We start from the raw sequence: 22,617 nt of genomic DNA, 5'->3' as shown, positions 1-22,617 counted from the left end.
CCAAAGCCATAATTCAAAATGGCAAGGAAAATGTGATTCTAGAGACTCCTTACAAAACCATGGTGAACTTCTAAGGTTGTTTTATATAAAAACCGACGTAATTTTAACCTTCTATAAAAAGATGACATTTGCAGTAAGTAACTCATGAATTTTGATGAGCTGGTAAGTTCCATTCTAACCATATAAACACCAGTCTTCCAGTGAGAAGAAGCAAGAGTCATGCTATCCAATAGTGCTCCAATTAAAAACCACTAACACATCACATTTTTTCAGAGTCAGAGCCTCAAATCTGTAATTAGGTTCTATAAGATGTAATCTGCCACTTGCTGACAAGATGTAGAGGTGATTAGTCCAAGAGTTTTGCTAAGCATAAGCAGATGTATCAGTGAGGATGTGCTAGATACTTCTTGGCTGGGAAATAGCATTTAAGTTCATTTAAGTTCAAGTAAGAATTCATAGAAAGCTGGGACTCTAAATGCAAACATTTTACCTGAACATTTCCCATCACTGCCAGACCTTGTACTAGAAAAAATTTGATACATAATATTTATATTAACATTTCAATTAATGTATTTTTAATTTTAAAAAAATCCAAATATTCAGTCAACTTAAACCCTACACAATACTATTGTTTCAACTTTTATGTTTCTACAATTGTAATTACATACCATCGTAGCATTTGTATAAATCTTAGATGCAGTACACTACCGTTAGCAAAAAATGCAAATAAATTCAATGAAGCAAAAAAATATACACTTGAAGATAGGCTGTTACCCTCAAAATAGACCACAATGTAAAATATGGATGACCTAATGATATTCTGGATTATCTGACGTAAGTTTAAAACTTCTAGAAGCAAGTTTGTTAAAATAAACATACCAATATGTGCTGAACCACTGCTACTTTTACTTTGTATAGAGGTACTGCATGTCTGGGTCCCGGGTTGTGCTGTGCCTGTTCGATTTAAACCCCTGTATAATTTCCTACAGGAGAGTTCATCATTGTCACTGTCATGTAGGGATGGTGTCCGAGGCCTAAAATGCCGCCATCTACATGATTTGATATTGACTAGTATCTGACTGAGGTCTTTTGAGAAAGATTTGTCCGAGGTATTTGTTTCTGAGGTATTGGCAAATTGACTGATTGAAGAGTGTTGCGATGAGGAAAACCCTTCCAAATCCAGCTGATGAAATGCACTATCGTAGTCCGAATGCGCTCTGTCCAGTAGCACCCTAAAACCAGGAGAACAGCACAAAATTAAACAGCGGCAAGAAAACACCAAGGAAGTTGTCAGTTTGACATGTGTGCTTGTGGATGATTAAAGGATAAAAAAAACTACACAAAAGCGTTCTAGAACAAGCCAACACATACATACACACTCCCATGACGACCTATTATTTCACAGTAACTATTTAGGTATATTCTACCTTCTACTGTCTGAAGAAAAGCTAAGGTACAACATCACTTTTTTATTAAAGACATTTCAACAACACAGAACTGAAACAAAAATATCTAGAGAATAACACTGCTTAAGTAAAAGGTGATTAATATGTCCTCTTCAAGTAACTTCATTTCCAAAGCCTTACTCCCATATATACTGACTATACTACAACCATCCCAAAACAGTAGGGATGTTACACATTACCATCCAAATCCCCTTGGAAACCATCCAGTAAGAGCCATCAGATTTCATTCCAACTTTGCTGATTGGCCAAGCTGACTTACTAATAACATGTGAAGAGGTGCTAAGCATAAATATGAAGTGCAAATCATATCCTTACTTTTAATAAAAATTTAATACAAATGTACTATTTTCTGAAAAACATCACATCCTTACACACACAACCATTTATGAATTGTTTTCAGTAAAGATTGTTAAAAGCAAAATGCCTGAAATAATTATTTTTTTTTTACAATGTTTGAAATGTAACAGTTATTATAATTTCTAAGCATCTCTCCCAAAATCACCTAATACCGTCTAAACTCTGAAAAGCATTTTTTGCAAAATACAATTTTTGGTATCTTGAAATGCAACTATTTGAGGATAGCTATGGAAACAATTTAAAAACAAACCAATCACAACTGAAGATATGCATGCATTTTCATGCCAAAAATGGGAGTGCAAGCAATAGACAACCCTGGGAACTATTTAGGAAAACATTACTAAAACAGCATCCACTAGTGCAAAACAAAAAAGGAGACGTCAGCGAGCTAATCTACCTTTGATGTCTCCATTTTATTTTTTATTTTTGGGTTTTTTTTAGAGTTTTTTCTTCTTTGCATCTTACTGATTTAATTATATTTTTAAGAAACAGCAAAAGTTACACAGCACTTACCTTCCACCACGGCCAACCCGTCTTCGTGCAAACCCAATACACCTCTGGGGTACAGTGAGGGTGGTTAAGCAGTATCTGTAACGCACATCTCCTAATCTTCCCTCCTTAGGGCTACTCCACGGCCAGTTGCCAGGTTGGTCTAAATGAGGCTTAAAATAATTTTAAACAATTAAACATGAGATGTTTTCACACAATGACACTCTGTCTTACCATGCACAAGGAAATTCTACTTACAGCATAGTACTGACAGCCTGCTTTCCTGCGGAAGGCAAAAGGACCATCGGGATCATTTTCTTCCTCAGCCTCCGAAGAACCAGACAAAACCTTTAAAGAGGGGGTGAGGTGAGAGTGGTGTATGAGGAGAGGTATTATAAAATTTCTGAGTTTTACTTCTGCTCTTTCCTAAAGAGCAGCATAAAACATTAGAGGTCCTACCTGGGAAAGAGGTTCATCATCTGAGCTAGGAAAATCATACTGATTCAAATCTTTAGCATTAAAGACTGGCAGTGCAGCGGGACTCGTCTGTTGAGGAGTAGCAGCAGCGGACGAAGGTAAGACTTTTGGCTTCTTCTCATACTTTCTTTTGGGTCTAATAACATCAGGTTTATCTTGCTGCAAGAAAAATGAAAGCAGTATAAAATTACATACAGAAGAAAATTACATTAAAGGAGGAGTTTAAGTAAACGCCTGTGTAAGCAAGCTAATGACATGAATTCATTTCTCTACCATGTTCCAGTAAAACATGCAGTCATTTCAGTGGCTGTATTTCATTTCCAGTAACTGAAATATTGAACAGACAATGTGGAATCAAGCACTGTTTGCTCTGTCTGAGGCAGGTAACTCACTAGCAGTTAAGAAACTCTCACTACTTTGGAGAAGGAGACCAAAATATGTATCATATCTATGGGGCACCTTTTTTATTTCCTAGCATTTTTAATTGATAGCCATTTATGCAGTGTCAGGGTATTACTAAGTACCAAGCAATGCTCTGAAGGAAAAAATAGACTTCTCAAAGATACCTATAATCTTGCAAAATCTCTGAAAATTAAACATGTTTCCCCACACTAAGCAAAGTCAAGTTTAAGAGTACTTCCCAAGTTTCCAAGCTGTGAGACACTGCATTGATCCAACATCACTAATAAGCAAGTATACACCAGCAATCACAAGGACAATGCTTTACTACCAGTGGAAGAATTCACTGATCAAAGCCACCTTGTCAAATTCAGAACAGCCTCTGGATATTCTTCAGTTACAAGTTGCCTTGGTTTAAAATTCAGATTATACCTCAGCCTTTATCCTGTGTCACCTGACCTATTTAACATGCTCAGTTGTTCGCACTGTAGCTATGGTTTCTATGACACAAAATTAAAGCCTGCAGGGAGGAAAAGTACTTGTCAGCTGTCTAAATCAAATAAGATTATTTGATACTTTACTTAAATATTAAACCAAAGATATACAGCAGGGGGAGAACTATCACTGGATCATATTTCAGAAACAAAACAAACCCTAACCCTCCATATTAAATTAATTACATAGCTTAGAACAATACATGGTATTCACATCATTAGTTCTATCTTCATACAATGCCTAATGATAACAAATACAGTTTTGTTAAGAACATCCCAGCTTTATAGACAAGTAAAGAAAAATGTTTCCATCCTCGTGAATAAGAACACAATTTCAGGTGTCCTTTTATCTGTAGTTTGCCGGTACTTCCTTTATTTCTATCTTGAGGAATGCTGGTAATCTGTTATCCTTGAAACTCCAACAGAACAAAGCCATTTTATTTTACTTGCAGCTTTGCTTCCCTATTGCCAGTTCCAAAAAGCCTCCTCCCTCCTGCCATCCTAAAATGGTGTATTTTGTACACTTCACAGACAAACAGTAACTCTGTTATTGGCATGACTTACTTTAACTTTATATTCTTTCAGTTCCATAGCTTCTTGGTGTTTAAAAGAACTGCTGTTAGTCACAGGAATAATGGGAATAGCATAGGTGGGTTTAAGCGGCTGCCGCTGTGCCATGACTTCAGACATGATCTCTCCACTGTAGTCACCCAAATTATACCTGAAATCAGAATAAATTTTATTTGTTGGAGTACAATATCCATCTGGTAAAAAATTGAGAAAAACAAATTAACACTTGCAACCTGGAGTAAAAGGAATATCCAGTATATCAGCAAGAAGTCCATAAAGTATTATTCCAGAGAAGGAGATGAATAACACAGAAAATTCACGCAGTGAATAATGCTGACAGATAAAAAAGGACAACTACCCTGCAAAGAATCTCCAAAAGGTAATACTGTAAAGAAAAGGAGAGGGTTACCATCCCTTTCCTTGGGACTGGTACCATTTGAAGAATTTATAATTCAGGAAGTTTTAAACAGTAAAACAGAATGCCTTACTAATGAATCCTCCTGTTGTGTTACAGAGTACTTTCAATAAGTAGAACCATGAAACATTACATTTCAAGTCCTGTGACAAATGCTGAGTTCTCTACTCCGAGGGAGGTATTCGAGTCCTTCCTCTATTTAACAGCTAATTTTCTTTAAAAAGCAACTGGAAAAATCTTCATGATTTCTCTCCCCTCTGTTTCTGTTGAAAATGCTCAGGGCTTAGAAGAAGTGCCCTGGTAGAGCAAATTCAGCTCGTCTCCCTAAAAACCCAGACTACGAAGTCAGTTCTGCAGTTTTAAGGTACTGCCTTGGAACATTTGCTTTCAAGCATGGACACTTAGGCTAGAAAAGTCTATTCAGATTCTAAGTACCAACCTAAAGGACAACTCCACACTACAACTGTGATCCTCAGTCAACTGGGAAAGCAACACTTGGCAAAGCATTTGGCCCACAGCACAATCAACAGGATGGCAAAAGAAGCACTAGCTGGAGAGGACTCTCACATTTAATGCTGCATGAAATGCTTATTTTCCCCAAGAGGGTATGAGATCAAGCTTTTTTCCCAAAGAATAGAGATCATTAAATCAAAGAAGAATGGTATTGATTGAAACTGGCCTTAAAAATAGCTGGGATTTCCCTAATCTTCATACTAACACACAACTTGAAATGACTTGAAACTATCATCTCTCTTCTGGTATAATGCACAGAGTAGATACTGACGTTTGGAAGTATCTACACATGTAATAAAACAATGTAGCTTAATATGACAATAACCCTCCCTTAATAAGCAACTTCCTAATGTTTCATTTTTTCTCCATAGGCAAATATGAATATGCTATCCTGTAAATGTGAAACAGAGTCTGAACTTATTTTAAAAATCTCCCCTGTTCAAATATTTGCAGCAACCCAAACAAAGTAATTTCCAAAGTTTTCTGCAAAAAATTGTCAATAAACATTACCTCTTTTCCATAATTTCCAGTGTTAAATGCAGCAACTCTCTCTTGCTTTTTTCCCTCCTCTTTATCATCTCCAGGATGGTTACTGCACGACTCAGATCTCGACGCAGCTTCAGCATCTTCTCATAAGAAGCTTCATCATTTTTTCGATTCTGCAGATACATAAAACACGTGTTTTCCCACATCATTTAAGTTAAATAATCTCAATTAAAGTAAGTTATAAATATTTAGATATATTAAAAGAAAAAGACAAGTCACATGATAAACCAAAGAGAAGCATGTGCATGTCATTATCAATGATACACAGCTTGACAACACCCTAAGTAGGTTTAACAGTAAATTTAGTGAAAAAGTGAACATAAACTTTCATTCAATAGTGCGACTAAAGCAGTTTTATGGGTTTTGCCCTTAAAAATTAAAAACATTCAATTTTTATTATGTCATAAATTTTTTCATGAAATAAGCAACTTTGTAAAGAGGGAGAATGAAAAGAAAGAAAAGCTGAGGGAGGCACTGATACACTTACTTTTCGTGTCTGCATCTTTTCCGTTCGTCTTCTAAAAGCAACGTAAGGGTCATTTGTGCTGGAGCCATCTCGTTTTTCCTGCTTCACTGCTGGAATAAGTGAAGGACCTCGACAATTTTTCCTCTTTTTAATCCAGTACTCATATACTTCTCTGATCAATTCATCATCTTCCTTCAGCAACAGCTTGGCCTCTTGCAGGCTGACTGGCTAAATGTAAAACCCAGCATGTCACTTTCATACAGTAACACATAGAGCGTGTATTTCAAATTCTTTATTCAAAGTACCGTTGTACCTGCTGACCGCTGCCCTTTTCCAGTCTGTCTATCATCTCCTCAAACTGCAAAGGAGAGATGTCCATTCTTTTCTTCAACTTATTCACAAAGATCTCATCTTCCGAATCCAAGTCATAATCTGGCTGCTCAGCATCCAAACTAAAAGCTAAATGATACAGTGAAAGTTAAAGTTAGTTTTACTACAAAAATGTATTGTTCTAATAGTGCCCACAGAAGACACCATACTTCTCAAGAGAAAACCAAAATTATTTGTTTCAATGTTGTAATAATGCTACTTCCACATGGGTGTAAACATTAAGGGTTTTTTTCTTGAAAAAAATGACCCTGTTAAAAATTAGGCATAAAAGTTGACATCTACTTGTTATGATTTTGTTAACCAATGAAAACCTATTAGTGGTCAAACCAACTAACAGCTTACTGCCTCACTGCTTCAGTAAGACATTTTTAGATTCATTAAAATCTTCAATGCTGCCAAGCATTCTTGAGTTTTATGTATTGTATGATCAGCAGCTCAGATTTCAGCCCAAACATACATCAAAGGTACTCCTACCAAAGCATGTGCAGACTGATCTTAGCATATTTACGATCTTAACATATTTTAACATATAAGACAATGATCTTAATATACTTTCATCAATGATTTTTGTGATGTAAATGAGTCAGAGTTCACCGGCCCAGCATGATCTACCCTATGTAGCAAAGCATCTCCAAATACAAGTAACATCTTGCAGAATGCCAACAACTGTTTTCCACAGTATCCTACAAAAATGCATCACTGCATTTGAAACACGACTCCCTAGTTCTCATGCCTCATTCAAATTGCTGTGGCTGATAAGAGACACAAATTTCTTTCTAAGTACACATATGAAAACGTATATATTTTTAATAAACAAATAGGTAAAATACAGTGCAGCATCAAATTGACAATTCCAGCTGTTAGAAGAGCCAGGTAAGGAAAATAATAATGAAAAGTACAACCTTAAAATCAGCATGGATGACTGCTAGTAGGAAGGAAGAACTTTTTTACAATGAGGGAGGTGAAACACTAGAACAGGTTGCCTGATAACTGGTCGATGCCCATACCTGGAAACATTCAGTTAGGCTGGACCAGGCTCTGAGCAACTTGATAAAGTTGAATTCCCCTCACTGCGGGGAGCTTGGACCTGGATGATCTTTAAAGGTCCCTTCTAACCCACACTATTCTACAATTCAAATATTTTAAGCCATTACTGAGGCTCAGAATGGCATACAAGCTTAGCATTTAACTGAAGTTAATTAGGCATGAGGTATGTTTACATAGCATAGGTACTACTTTTTCAATTCTGCTTATTACAGCATGCAATAGAATTCTGCAACAAACTGCATTTTCCATAATTTTTCCAAAGTTATCTGAAGTAATGTGGTGCTCACATGGGTCATATCCATAGCCAACAGCTGCTATCTTCCAACAAAAACAAAACCACAACAAATTTGCAAGTCATCAGTGATATCAAACCCCATCTGCTTTTAGATGTAGAGCACTTGCATGAGGCATAGGCAAATACTTCTATTGCTATTGTCATTTCTGGGTGGCTCCCCAATCCATTCCACTGCCATTTTATCCTGGAGATGCTCCAGGGAAAGGTATTCTGTTTCTTAGGTATGCATTACGTATTTTCCTCTTTAAGAAGATTTGTGTCTGTGCTTGCTAACAAATCTAAATTTCCCTCCAAACTGTTGCTACTGAGCAAGAATTATACATTTCTTTAGCAAGTAGTGTCTTTCAACTTTTTTTCAACACTATGTTGAAAAAAATTTATTCTCAGAAATCAGTCTTGAGGGGAGCTTAACAGACATTTATGAACAAAGCTTTAACTACTAGAAAAACTAAATTCTCACAAAATCACTAGGCTGGAAGAGACCTTCAAGATCAAGTCCAACCCAAGCCCTAGCACTTCAGCTAAACCATGGCACCGAGTGCCACATCCAATCTGTTTTAAAACACATCCAGGGATGGTGACTCTACCACCTCCCTTTGCAGACAATTTTACTACTTTATCACTCTGTAAAAAACTTTTCTAACATCCAACCTACGTTTCCCCTGGCGCAGCTTAAGACTGGGTCCTCTCCTTCTGTCAACTGCTGCCTGGAGAAAGCAGACTCAATGCAGACGTCAATGAAAGAATCACTTTACTTACGCTGTATGTGAATCAGCTGCTTTGGCATTTTAAATTCTCCAGGATATATGGATTCATAGTATGCGATATTACTTTCTGCTTCCGGAACCGGTATAACCATGTTATCCCTCTTCTCTCCATAGACTTGTTGTGCTGAGATAGCCCGCTGCAAATGATGTTCCTATAAATAAAAAAAGTGAAAGGAAAACCTGAGAAAATATTTCCAGAGCTCAGCCCCGTTCAGGCCGAAGGAGGTGCATTTCCCTGCGAAGCCCGGGGCAGCAGAGTGCGCGGTGGCACCCGAAGCGCGCTGCCGGAGGCTCCCGGCAGGTGGCGCTGGCCCCCCGCACACCCCCTCACCTTCCCAACCCCTCCAGTCCTGTCCGCGCTCCTGGCACACCGAGACACGCAAACCCTACTGACATGGTCCTCAGAGACACACAGACTGATGACACATACAGACTGTAACAAGTAGTTGTAGACAGATATTGACTCCAGTAGCATTCTGTAGTTGCATTGCCATTTATTCCCGGTAATGTCAGAAAACCACAATGGAGGCTTTGCCATCACTGCCAATGAACAGCAACGACCTCTACATAGTGAGTGACTCCTGAAGACTTTCTCATTTATTGCAATGCTTCCCATTAGCCTCCCTTTCCTTCTCCATCAAAAAACAGTAAAAATGCAATCAATTTTTCCCATAGTTCTGGCCAAGACAGCGAGTAATATCAGCAGGGTTCATACAGCTACTAACAGAAACCACACAGATGTGCACATGTCTTTAAGTGGTTTACCAACATCACAACAATGACTTTTTTTCCTCAGCAGTGCTGGTTTCCTAAGTTTCTGTTCTGTTCCTCCCCAGGTGCTCAGTAAACCAGTGCTACAACAGTTATGTCAATACATCTCTCAGTGAGATGCTGAGAAATACTCGAAACACTGAAATATTTGAAAGCAGGAACTGCAGCAAAAGGGCAACAGTGATAGTTGGTTTTAACATTCAATGTGTGGTATTTATTCATATGATCTTCTGTCTAAACTTAAGAAAAAGACAAATAATCAAGACTATAGAATAGGCTTTATTGAAAACTGCAAGGTTGATGCAGCCCAAAATTCAACTGTGTTCCACCACTTAGATTCAAATTCTGTGAATTATTTTAGCAGGACTATCTTCACACAAGCTACAGATATTATTTCACATCTGTCCCCTGGTTAAAAAGCTTCTTCATGGAAAGAGATCAATCATGAAAACAAGGCATAGCAGAGTTGCAAGCAGAACTCACTGCACTGGTTTTGACCTGCAGCTTTTGTTAAGTCCAGACACACATGTCACCCAGGAGGTGTGGCAGCATTCCTTCCTGGGTATGGACAAACTAATTTATTTTCTACCTTTTACTGAACTACTGCTGTCAGACACCTCAATATTTTGTAAACTGTAATCATTCTTCAGGATAACACAGCTACAACCTGTTGCCTAACAGGGAACTAAGCTTTATCTTCATATAGCCCAGTAAGATTCTGCATCAAATGGATAACAATAGCTAATGTTCTTTTAGTTAAGCAAATGGTTATTGGTATTCTAATAATATTAAGGGTCCATGGTGTATTTATCCCAGCTTGTGCTTCTAAACACCAAAAAAAAAAAAAAGCTCTATTTCAGAGAAGAAAAGGATACCATACACTACATTAAGATTCCAATTTCTCTGTTGTGTCCATGTTGTGTCCAATTTCTCTTACTAGTTATGTCCATGTTCACCTCTGACATGGACACAACTATTAAGTACCAGTAGCCTACAGTTCTTTACTACAGGTTAAAGTTATCTGTATTTAAAGAAATCTTAACAGTATTCTTAAAACAAAAGCACAAATAATGGTTTTGCCTTTCATCCCAATTACAAAAATACTCAGTATGTGAGCAGAGAGTCTTAGCAGTGCCACATATTATGGAAAGCAACTGGATGAAATTTCCCCCACTGAAAAAAGTTAACTTGCTTGTTAATTGTCTGTATCAATTCCAATTCACCTAAAAGGACACTGCTCTAAACAGAAGAAACTAAGCAGACAAGGCAACTACATCTCACACTTCCATGCATCAAAGTTTTCACTTATTTGGACAAACCCACAAGAGCAACTTTGCCTCCATCTTCAGTATCTCAGCTGGTGGCTCAGCACATCTCTCAGTCCTGATAATTGAGGTGGGTTGAGTGCTGGCCCAACACCAGGGCACTCACTAGAATTATTTACTCATTTTCTGCTGTGAGATAAGGATTAGGAGATGGGCAAAAGCAGGCTCAAAACTTTATTTACAGAACAAAAAGAATAATAAGAATCAGGAAAAACCTTCAGAACACTTCTCCTCCCAACTCTTTTTTCCTTTAATCTGGTATTTTCAGTCAGTTTATCACTTTTAAAATCATCTTTCTTCAGTTCACTTAGGGAAAGGAGTCTGCCATGGAGACTTTTCCACAACAAACAGTTCTCTCATGGTTTTAATTTTCACGAATAGCAGCCACCTAGAAATTTGCAATTGTGAAGTTCCTCCCACAGTTTGGTAGAAATCCCACAACTACCACCATGGGTCATCTCAGCTTATTAGGATGCAACTTTAAGCATGAGCTGTTCTAATATAGAAATAAAATTTCTCTTCTATTATCTCTGGGAACAGAAGTTTTCTTCTTCTATCCCTGGGGCAAGGTTTCTCATCCTTCTCATTTCTCTCTGTTGAAGCTTCTCACTGGATCACAGCTACTTCAACATCTGCTTGCCTCAACAGAGGTGGTCCTGCTCTTGGCTGTGGTCAGAATACCACATCCGCCCAGTGCATTCCAGGAGTTACAGGACAAAAAAAACCCCAAAAGACTCTGATGTGTCAATTATATCTTTACCATGGCCTTACAAGAGAATTTCAGCCCAAGACTAAGGCATCTCCTCATTCTCCTCCCATCTGGGATGACTCCTCCTTCACTGGCCTCAGTGTCTCCATGTTGCTCTCTTTACGTGTTTTCACCCTTTCCTTTTCTCTCACTGGAGAGAGGACCGATATCTGCGAGTTTCATCCGTGCCCTGAAAGATCCGGTATCTCACCCGGGCCTGTGGGCAGCCATGATCTCTGGTGCACGGCTCTCCTGCGGTCCTGCTGCGCCCAATGCCAGCCGTGGGGCTGCAGCCCGCCCCCGCTCCCAGCCGCGGGACGTTCCTGTGGCACCGGCAGCACGGCCCGGCAGCTCCCGGCCGGAGCGGAGCCCGCTCGGCCCAGGAGCCGAGCAGAGCCAGCCCGGCCCGCGGGCCCTGCCTGGAACTCGGCGGCGGCAGAGCCTCAGCCGAGCCGTGCCGCGGGCGGGGCCAGCATCGCTACCTGTTCAAAGGCCTCAAGCAAGAGAATTTTTCCCGGGGTTTGTTCGTTTTTAAATGTGATTTCACAAAGGCTTGTTCAGCTTTAAGTGGTTTAACAGGGTGTCAACATTCAAAACTAGAGAGCTGATGGGTTTTGTTAAGTCTGGAGGAAGCTGTTAGCAATCCTCACAGAGAATCACTTCTGTAACTGATGGATTTTCCCTTTAACTAAAAACCAAGCCATGCTAAACCACGACAGGAACACATGTAAATCAGGTACAACTGTTAACTCTGAAAGCAGTAATTTTTAACAAGAAATAAATATCTACTGTTAACTAACACACTACAGCTTACAGTTTCTATTCTTCAGTCATTCTCCACTGTGATTGCACAGCTGATTACTCCCACCAAGATGCAAGACCTCATTCATTTGAATCCATAGCTTTCCATTCAAAAACACAGTGGTTTCATTAATTTGTCAGAATTATTTTAAATTCAAATCCCATCAAACTTTCTGGCTGCCCCTCACGTTACAGGAAGATTGGTATGTAGATTCCGTAGTCCCAGTCACTCCTGAAAACATCACCTGGCATTTAAAGACAGATCACCTAGGAAATTCAACAAATGTTTTCATTTTGTCCATCTATTTCTATATATAGTTTTCCAAGCAGATTTATTTCTACTACACAACTGCTTCCATTCACTGCACAATAGAGCAGTATCAAAAAGCCTTTTTTACACCACTATCCATCAGGTCCTGTGCCCTGCCACAAAACCAAGTCCAACCAGGTTAACTGGGGTTTGTTCTTGAAAATGTTGTATTAGGTTTTCATAGAGATTAGTATCTTCCAGGTCATCACCAGGGCCAAATAATTTACATTATCCATATTCGTCCAGGAACTGTGGGTAAGAACTTGTTTGTAACCCTCTAGCTTCCACCTTTTCAAAAGTCTGTAGACTGTTATGAGGTTTTGGGTTGGGATTTTTGAGGGATTTTATGGTTTGCTTTTTGGGGTTTTTTTTTTTTTTCTTTTTTAAGCATGGTTTATAGTGCCTTTTCTCTTTCTCCTCAAAGATCATCTGCCCCTCTAAAGTTCTCAAATACCTGTAAAATTATTCCAGACTGTTTGTTTCAATTCCTGGCATGAATTTTAGATTGGTTAGTCAAGCTCAAAGACTATAATTTGTCACATTAGAATGAAACTTATCTAACAGCCACCACCACAAGGTTCAGTCTTGTGGCCCTTGCTGTCATTCTCCATACTACCACAGCCTTATGTCAGACTGAATCTATGACAGCTATGGGAACCAATTCTACAAAAAGCCATCACTGTCCTGTTATTTCCCCTGAAAACAATTAGAAACAATTAGTCATCTGAAAAATTGGCTCCCTGAACTGCCAGGATGTGTGTATGCAAAGCAGAGGGGAAATGCAGAAGAGAGAAAGATGATCCCCTGTGGCAGCAGCACTGGCTTAACTGCTTCACTAAATTTAAAGTCTTTTTAAAATGAATACCAAAGACAAAAAAACCCCACTAAGACTCAAGAAACATTTCAACCATCTCAAGTATCAAGTGCAATCAAGAAAAACTTCCTCTTACTACAAACATTCACATCTTATTCTACACCTTCATTGCTAGATGGATCTCACCTTGTTCCTTCTTTCAAGATATATCTTTCATGTAAATATGAATTTTTCACATATTATTTGTTCCTATTAACAAGTTTCCACTTTCAATGTGGTCATATTTCTTCCTTAATGTACCCTTCTGACTGAAAGAACACTGAAATACCTGCATGTGTTTTACAGAGACACTCAGCCTGAATTGCTAAACACCACAGCAGGCTGCTTTGAAATTTCTTCCATTTCTGTCCCAGCTTGCTTCCCTTAGATCTTTCACACATACCATTTCACAACATGTACTTACTGAAGGGAGTTGATTCTCCCTGAAACTGCTTTGCACTTTTACATTTAAGTATTTTCAACCTATTAGCTGTGCTTATATCCAGACAACCTTTCATTTTCAGTTGCTTTCTCTGCCTGACATAGGACACTACTGTAATTACAATTTTAGGAGTGCTGTAATAATAATTTGATCCAGTAATTTCAGAACAATGGTACAGTTCTTCAAACTTCATTCCTTTTACTTTTTACTAATGCTCAGCCAAATTTGTGTAATAAGTTAGAGTTCACACAAGAAAGCCCTGAAATTCTGCTTACTCTTCCCAGCACCCAAGTTAGTTTCCCATCAGGTTACCATTCCATACTGGCTCACCATGTGTCTGATAATCCCAGCAAAAAAGGGATGCAGTGGGAGCACTCAGCTCAGAGACAGAGGTGTCTTAGACAGGCACAGCTTCATCACTCTTTGTAACACTCAGGCAGAAACATGAACCATGGGGCAGGCACTGACCTCTTTTCTCTGGTGACAAGTGACAACCTCAGGAACAGCTAGAAGCTGTGTCAAGAGAGGCTTAGCTTGGCTATTAGAAAAAGGCTCTTCAGCCAGAACAGGCTCCCCAGGGAAGTGGTCACAGCACCAGCCTGACAGAGTTCAAGAAGTGTTTGGACAACACTCCTGGGCACATGGTGTGACTGCTGGGCTTGTACAGTGCAGGGTCAGGAGTTGGACTTGATGATCCTTGTGGATCCCATCCAACTCTGGATATTCCATTATTCTATGAACTGCACCTTATTCTTCACACTATATTCCTGTCCAGAAAATTATTTGGACAGTTAAAACACCAATACTTACCAGACTATACCATTAGTTGTTTAAATAACCAAAAGCTTGACAACCACTTTCCTCCCTTAGTTTTCCTCTAATAAAGAGAGACTACAGGAAAAGCCCACCAAAACAACAACTCCTCTTCTGACTATGTAGAATGTAACAAAGTATGAAAATACGTATGAAAATACGATTTCATAAGCAAAAATATGCATTGTCACTATTTGTCATTCCGTGGTCTTCCTTCCTATTAATTTTAGGATAGCGAGTTTATCCCTTGTATCCACTCCTAGGGCACACCAGTATCACCATCCATGCTCCGAAACATCAAAGAGTGAAAGGACAATCAAGTGGAAAGCAAGTGGACAGCAACAAAGGCACGAGGGAAATCAAAACACAGCAGAGCACTCACTACAGGCTGAAGGAACCAGAACTTGCAGTCAGTGCTGCTTTGTGGTGGGCAGTAGGACCTCTCTCAAATGATAATGCAAGGATATAGGGCTAATTCTTTGTCACAAGTTCAGTAAATCTGAATTACAATAATCAGAACACAAAAGAAAGGATACTGTGATTATGGCTCAACCTGACTACCAGCAGGCACTCCTGCCTGCAAGCAGAAGCACAGCAACTGTGAGCAAGAAGTATTTGTCTTCTTTCACATTTTGGTAATACTACTTAAATTTTTGGTAACGTGACTGTGGGATTTTGAGTTAGTTGCAGTTTCTAAGAGAAAACTGGCACTTACAGGGAACACAGAGGCTTCTCTGACAAAACATCTACTCTGCAGTACACTCTGGAGACCATATTCCAAGTAAGATAACCACAGCACACAGCATTAAAAGAATAAGTGACATAACCTGTCATTACAGATGAACAAACCAAAGGGACAGAATACATATTATCCTTTTAAAAAGACAACTGAAAAAATGTTACTGCAGTAGCAATGAACATCTTCTCAAGAAAGAAAGGAAAAATCCACCTTTTTGTAATTTGATTGTTTCCTCAAATAACTTCTCCAATTAATTCAGACCCCTTAGAAATAATAATTTAAGGTACATTTGCTTATGGAAATTACAGAAAGAGGCAGCTCTCAAGGTCAGAAAGTCTCCCAATACCCCAAGCAAGGGAGTGGTGTCTTTGCTGGGGGAAGCAAAAGGTGGGGTGGACAAGTAGAAAGTTTTAAAACGTACTGGTACTTCTAAAAAGCACCCAGGACTGAGTTCGAGCCTGTGCAGATCAGGATCACATCTTTGCCTTTGAAACAAAACCGATACAGACACACACCACAACTGATTGTGTCATCCTGGGAACTAAAGCAAACCACTGCCCATCTACTGGTCTCTGCAGAACTGCTGATTTACATCAGTATGACTGGGCAAAATCCTCTCACATCCATCCCTGACAGAAGTGCTTTCCCAAAGCTACCACTTCACTGCACTGGCAGTGTTTAAGGTCTAAGAACTGAAAGAGAACCAGTTTCCATAGACGGTTGTCAAGAAGCATTAGGTTCACAATTGTCACACTGAAACAGATTATAGCTGACACAAAATCAAGGCCATACAAACTCCTAGATCTGTCTTTTTTAATACACATTTTACCTCCTAGCAGTTTATGTTCCAAAAGAACTTCTAAACAAACACAAAAATCCAAGAAAATTGCAGCTCATTTGAAACACAAACACATTACTCTATAATTAAGATCAAATAAGAAAACATTAAGAACTGAAAAAATCAAAAGCTGTTCATCATGTCATCAAGAGGTGGTAAACTGGGGCATGAGCAACCTGATTACAGACTTCTAAGGTGAAGATTTTTGACTGCTAAATTCACAGAGGTTATGAAAGTTCTCACATCAGCAATATTTACTGGTAGAAGGGCAGTGGAGCAAAACACAGCAAAGTTGCTCAGAGACCCTGCTGCAGACCAAGACCTTGCAGAGTAGGGACTGCTGAAGCATTTCTGTGACCTACTGCACACAAGTCACTCTCCAACCTCCACCTCTGCGTGTTCAGTGACCTACAGGATCCATATCGTGTCTCTATAAGGATCTCAGTAACCTGCAGGGTCAGGGAAGAAGGCCTCTTGGAAGCGTGATGGTCAAGTGAAGCTAGAGAAAATTTGTCTACAGATTTAAGCCAATAAATCTGTCCATAGGGAATACAGAAAGGAATAAGAACTTGCTCATTCTCTTCACCTTCTCCTCCTGTTATCAGATCTTAGCTGTCCTGTAACTTACTAATCAGACAATTTATATCCAAGATTAGGAGGAACATGAAGAACAATATCAGAAAATTATGTGCAAAACAAAGAGGCCTGTATTTTTAATGCCATGCCTTATTCTGTACTCACATAATTCCTTCTCTCTTTCTAGAACCAGTTCAGGCACTGAAAATATGCTTCTGTGGGACTCAGGGGCAGTTAAATGCCACCATAATAAAGAAAGCTCAGCCAGGGAAGCACCAACAATGCCGCAAGAGAAATGTACAGAATGCACAGCCAGAACACAAAAGACACCTTAGATCAATGCAAACTGTTTAAAGATACTTCCTTTGCATTACTCTTACCTTCAGGGCAGAAAGTGGCTCTAGTGGCTTCTAGTATGAGTGAAAGCAAAAATGCTTAGCTGTTCCTGAACAGCAGCTCCACAGGTTATTACAGAAGCACTTATCACAGTAACACACCACTTCTGCCTTTGTTCCTCACACACACAGTCACACCTAACTGCTTGCAAAACAACAATCTGACAAGTTTATTACAGCACTTGTTTCCAAACACCTGCTGCTGAGAAGTTCCAAACCTGACTGAGTTTGTACTGATGAGGGTAATCTGAGTCTGCCTTGCAATGCACAGAAGTCTTCAATGGGTATTCTGGCACAAGACCAGTCCCTGAGTTACACTGATCCTTGACTGAGACCCAGAACCCAGCTCCTGAATAACAGCTGATAATCTGGCCTTTGGTAATGGCAAGGCAATAGTTTTGTTGGTAAGCATAATTGCAGCTCTGGCCCTTTTCAAGTGAAGTACATGAATGTCACATAATTGTTAGCAATAGTTTAAATCTGGTCACAAGAAGCCGACATCATCAAAACAGGACAGAAATGGTGGGTCAGCAAAGAAGCCTTCCTTGCTCTACCCATGATGGGTCCTAAGGAAGACAGCAGATCACTTCTGTCCCTCATGTGGCCCACAAGCAATTGTAGCCCTCCCTCTATTATGACTCTCAGTATAGATGGACACACAGTGAAAACCCTTTCATATCAACTGAAGCTGCCTGCAGATTCACCCAGAGCACACAGCTTCACATCTTCCCTTGTGTTGCTCTTCTGCCAAGATCTCTCAATGGCCTGAATCATTCTACACATTCTAGAGAAAATGTTTTCTCATTACTACAGCAGTCTAAAACTGCCCCTTCATGGAGCAAAACTATGGAGGTCACTTCTTTTTATCAACTGATGCCAGTCTCTTGAGTAGTCAGTTAAGAAGGATTCTTCTACTGTAATCACTGTAATAACTAGAACTCTGCTAAAAATGTTACGTTAAAAGAGTTGTATAGGTTTAAACAGCAATTACTCAGTGAAAATGGGATCTAATTTACTGCTAAAATGCATGGGTTTGTAATTAACAAAGTATAAAAAACCCTTCACAATTATTAGACCTTTTTCTAGAACACTGGTCAGAAATAAGATCAGCCACACCACCTTGAGCATTGTAGTTGACTATTTTCCCCCATGTTCAAATCAGACATTTCTAAGAGCATGGAAGGAGTCTGTCCTTTCGCTGGAAGAAACCTTCCAATTTGTATTTGTGGACTCACAGCAGTAAATTACTTACAACTTAAAGGAAATTTTCACCTGCTATTGTTCAGTGAATGGTGGTAGACAGGTGGAGGGCACACAGGACATTTGACCCAGAAATCTAACATCAGCTAGAACTCATGACAGCACTAGAAGAAATGGAGAGTGATTTGTTATCCTGTTACCAGTAGACTGAAATCAGTTTCATGTTTTAAACTACTGTGCAAAACAGACAGGCAGAGATGAAGAAAGGAATGAGACTGGCTCAAAACATGCCAGAGAGGATAAGATACACAACCTAGGAACCAGGAAAATTCAAGTATTTAACACATACATTAATTATGCAGTATAGTTCAAACATAATGCACCTCTACATTTCCAGGCACAGGTCCCATTCAGACCACCTAAAAAGGCTTGTCTGCCTGTCAGATTGCCACTGCACAACATACTTCAAATTGATACCAAGATCTGTACTTCTGAATGTATTTCATTTAGGAATTGCAGATCAAAACTGGCAGAAGGCACTAAACCACCTCCTCACTGTTGGTACTGACCATGCCCATCCATTCTTCTGTAACCACTCTGGCTCTCAAGAACTCCTCAGCCTCGGCAGCCCTGTAACCCACAGACCACAGGGAGAAGGGAACTTAGGCGAGTCTCCTTCCCATGAGCTTCATCAGTTCACAGGTAGTGCAAAGATCAGGAGAAAATCTAGGAAAACACTGGACCTGCTTCTTCTCACTACAAACATTTAAACCAGCTCAGCCTGTCTCACCCAACTTTGCCACATCAGACTAAACTGCAAACTTGTCCAAGAGCCCCTTCCTTACCTCAGCCTGCTGTTCCAGCTGTATGCTCATTTGAGACTGCAATGAATGAAAACTATTTCAGTCATCTATAGTAAACAAAGTAATTTTCCCTTAAATAAGGATTCTAAAGAACATATTAAGATGCTTTTAATGTGTTATATAAATACATGTCCAGGGCATGACCTCTACACTGAAATCAGACTGTAACAAAGTGAACTGACATTTTTACACAGTACAAAATAATACAGCTTTCATGATACTGTCTACAACTGAATTAGAACAGTTCTTGTAATTTAACCTTTCCTTTCCAGAATTTTCAGCTATAATGCCATTTCGAACAGCCTGCATAAAGTTTTGACATATGACAAAATTATTCTCCTCTCATAGGGACTATTGAAGTGGAACTTCAAGTCAATCTCATCAGTTGATTACCAATTGTATCAAGTTCCCAAGGTAAGGGATACCACTGCACCTATCCTGCTACTTGTTGAAAACCTTTCTGTGCATTAGCAATACTTTGTAACCCACATTATTTTGCACGGCAAAAGCTCACACATGGATTCCAGCATTTTTACTAGTTACAGAGACTTGATACTACTGTTAAGTGTTACCTGAATAACAGGTAACATAGTAACCCAACTTTGCCACAAACAAGTTTCTATTCTGTTACACCGTTCTTCCACGCACAGATACACACAGGGTTGTGAGCCCCAACCCAGACATGACCCTCAACTGTTCCAGTTTTAAATCATCACCAAATACTATACATAGCACTGGGTGAAGTTAAAGGCTGAGCCAAAAATCTACATTTCAACAGACAGCAGAATCAGAAAAAATTCAACTCAGTCGAGTGAAATTTTTTACATTTCTCTCAAAATTTTTTACATCAACTATGAACAACAGTATGCCTATCACTGCTTCCACAGGCTTTGTTTTTGTGATCAGGTTTTCAAATGACCTTCACTAAACCAACTCTCTTCTCCCTTTGCAGTTCAGACACCTTTCAATCAGGATCCACGAATCAACCTGGCTGCAGTACACAGTACAATCAAGACAGGTAAGACAAAGGAACAAAGCCATGAGAGTCTGAGCAGCACCCCTATCTCCCCAGCATTAAGTTTACCAAGGACTCAGAATACTCCCTTTCACAAACTGCAAAAACCAACAGTTTCCCAGATCTACATATGATCAAAGAGTCTGAAGAAAAAGCAAGTCTAAGAACGGGATCTAGTTGGTTTGGGATTTTTCTTAGAAGTATTAAAAACAGATCTTGAAAATTTTACCTACCTAGAACTATGATTTTTCCCCTTGGAATTTGCAATAAAACTCAAACTCAACATTACCTACAGCTTGAATGTCATACTTTTGAACATCAAACTGCACAACTACCCAAGGACTTCACATAAACAAATGTCCCACGTGGTTGACTGGGGCAGCCTGAATGCCAGGCATCATTAGTAAGCGAACTCTTCACAGAATGCAGAAACATTTTAGACACCTGCAAGACAAGTGTGCATTCTATCAGACACCACTTTGCCCAGCACCATCTCAAAAAGGAGCCCATGGGCATCATTACCAAGGAGAGTGGAAAAGCACAAAACCCACAGCCATAATTCCACAGCTGCTCTCTTTGACCCACAAGGCACTGGAAGCTGGAGTCTCATTTTAGTCTTTGTGTTTAGCAGGCCAATAATTTCTTTCCTCTATGAACTTTTTAGGCCAGTATGCTCTATTCAACTTTAATGTTAAAGAGGCTTGAAAGAAATTCAACACATTTGCAACTTTATATTTTGTTCATTTACCTTTCCCTTCAACCAAAAATAGCACTTAAAAAGTAACAGCATTTTATTGGTGTTTCTACAGAACATTATACAATATAGGGACAGAAAAACATTAAAACCATTAACAAGAAAACCAAGTACCAACATTTTCTAAGTTCATTCATTCATGAGTTGAGGCTCATGTCAGATAAAAAAAAAGAAATTTGCCTTAAAACCTACACAACCTAAGCACCTTTAAGAAGTCACATGTGCATTCCACATAAAAAAAAGCTCATATAATATATAATATTCAAAGTAAAGAAGCTTCCAGAGCACTGTCTTAAACTATCAAGCTTATTTATTATTTCAAAAATAAACACACCTTTTTAACATTAGCCACTTCAGTGCTATGGGGAAAACGTCTGCAGAAAAAGCACACAGGGCACCACAGCCACGACTAAAAGCTAATCTGTGAAACAAGCCCTTTTGCAGACTTCACAATATCTTGAAGTACATTACTCCTCTGTACATCACAAAATGGAAATAAATTGCTGTATAATGCTGAGCAGAAATGTGAGCTGCATAAGCACACACAGGATGGCAGAGTACACCTAACTTTGTCTTGAATATTTGTCAGTGCCAATGGTATCAAAATTACTACCTCATACTTCTCCAAATTACAATTCTTGTTACAAGCAAAAAAAAAAAAAGGCACTGCAGTTTGTAACTTAGTACAAGGAGCTTTTCAATGTACCAAGACAGCAAGATATCAAGAGAGCTGACAAAGACATTTAAGAAAACTGAAGCAAGACCCCAACAAGGACAAATATCAGCAGAGACATAATTTTGACTACATAAGGCATCTAGTAAAAAAGAAATTTGCTTAGCAATTACTTGGAATTGCTCTAACCAAGTACGTTTTGTCAAAGTACATTCATGAAAATGCAAGCAAAACATACCCATACTTTTGAACTAAACACACTGAGCTTCCATATTTGCAACACCAACAGCTCAGCGTTTCAGGTCTGACACCACAGAGGTGGGAAAGTGCTTCTCCAACAGTGACAGGTGCAATACTGAGTAACACAAGCTTTCCACTAAATCTATGTATTTCCTGCTATAGATGTCAGTCTTCAGCTTGTAAATCTGCATGTTTAAACACTTTGCTTGACTTAGAACAAACACTGTTGTATATCAATGCAAAAATGCTGCTTAGAGCAGAGGCCTGTATGAGGCTGAAAAGCTTAGACAAAATACCAGCTTAGAAGTTTCCTGATCAGTAATGTACATTTTGCATTAGAAACTCCTGTGAGTCAGACACCAGTTATTCACTGTGCTTTGTAATCCCCAAGTTTATTTAGACTGCCTTTAAAAATGCAGGACAGACTCATGACCTTCTACCTGCAATTATGATCCAACTTGTTTTCAAGGTATAAACACTCAGCACCAAAGTAAAGTCATACATAGGAGGGTAGGAAAGGAAGAACAGAAGTCAATGGGAAAGGTTTCCTCTAAGGACAAGCATTTCCTT

The 22,617-nt window shown here is 39.1% G+C and overlaps 1 protein-coding gene across 8 annotated transcripts in view; it reads right to left on the bottom strand.

The window, feature by feature from the left end:
* The window catches only part of EPC1 (enhancer of polycomb homolog 1), a 71,644-nt gene that overhangs the window by 21,996 nt on the left and 27,031 nt on the right, over positions 1 to 22,617 (bottom strand). For all 8 annotated transcript variants that reach the window (XM_064397916.1, XM_064397623.1, XM_064397701.1 and 5 more), the window contains 9 exons: positions 8,684 to 8,843; positions 6,506 to 6,651; positions 6,214 to 6,420; positions 5,691 to 5,839; positions 4,247 to 4,403; positions 2,772 to 2,948; positions 2,571 to 2,660; positions 2,337 to 2,485; positions 880 to 1,232 (listed from right to left, as the gene is read on the bottom strand). In XM_064397916.1, coding sequence (XP_064253986.1) covers positions 880 to 1,232; positions 2,337 to 2,485; positions 2,571 to 2,660; positions 2,772 to 2,948; positions 4,247 to 4,403; positions 5,691 to 5,839; positions 6,214 to 6,420; positions 6,506 to 6,651; positions 8,684 to 8,783 — 1,528 coding nt within the window. In that variant the 5' untranslated portion in view covers positions 8,784 to 8,843. The remainder of the gene's footprint in view (positions 1 to 879; positions 1,233 to 2,336; positions 2,486 to 2,570; positions 2,661 to 2,771; positions 2,949 to 4,246; positions 4,404 to 5,690; positions 5,840 to 6,213; positions 6,421 to 6,505; positions 6,652 to 8,683; positions 8,844 to 22,617) is intronic.

Source organism: Passer domesticus, chromosome 1, assembly GCF_036417665.1.
Source record: "Passer domesticus isolate bPasDom1 chromosome 1, bPasDom1.hap1, whole genome shotgun sequence".
Classification (NCBI taxonomy): Eukaryota; Metazoa; Chordata; class Aves; order Passeriformes; family Passeridae; genus Passer; species Passer domesticus.
Note: the sequence above shows the minus strand (reverse complement) of the source record. Positions and strands in the feature narration are given on the sequence as shown.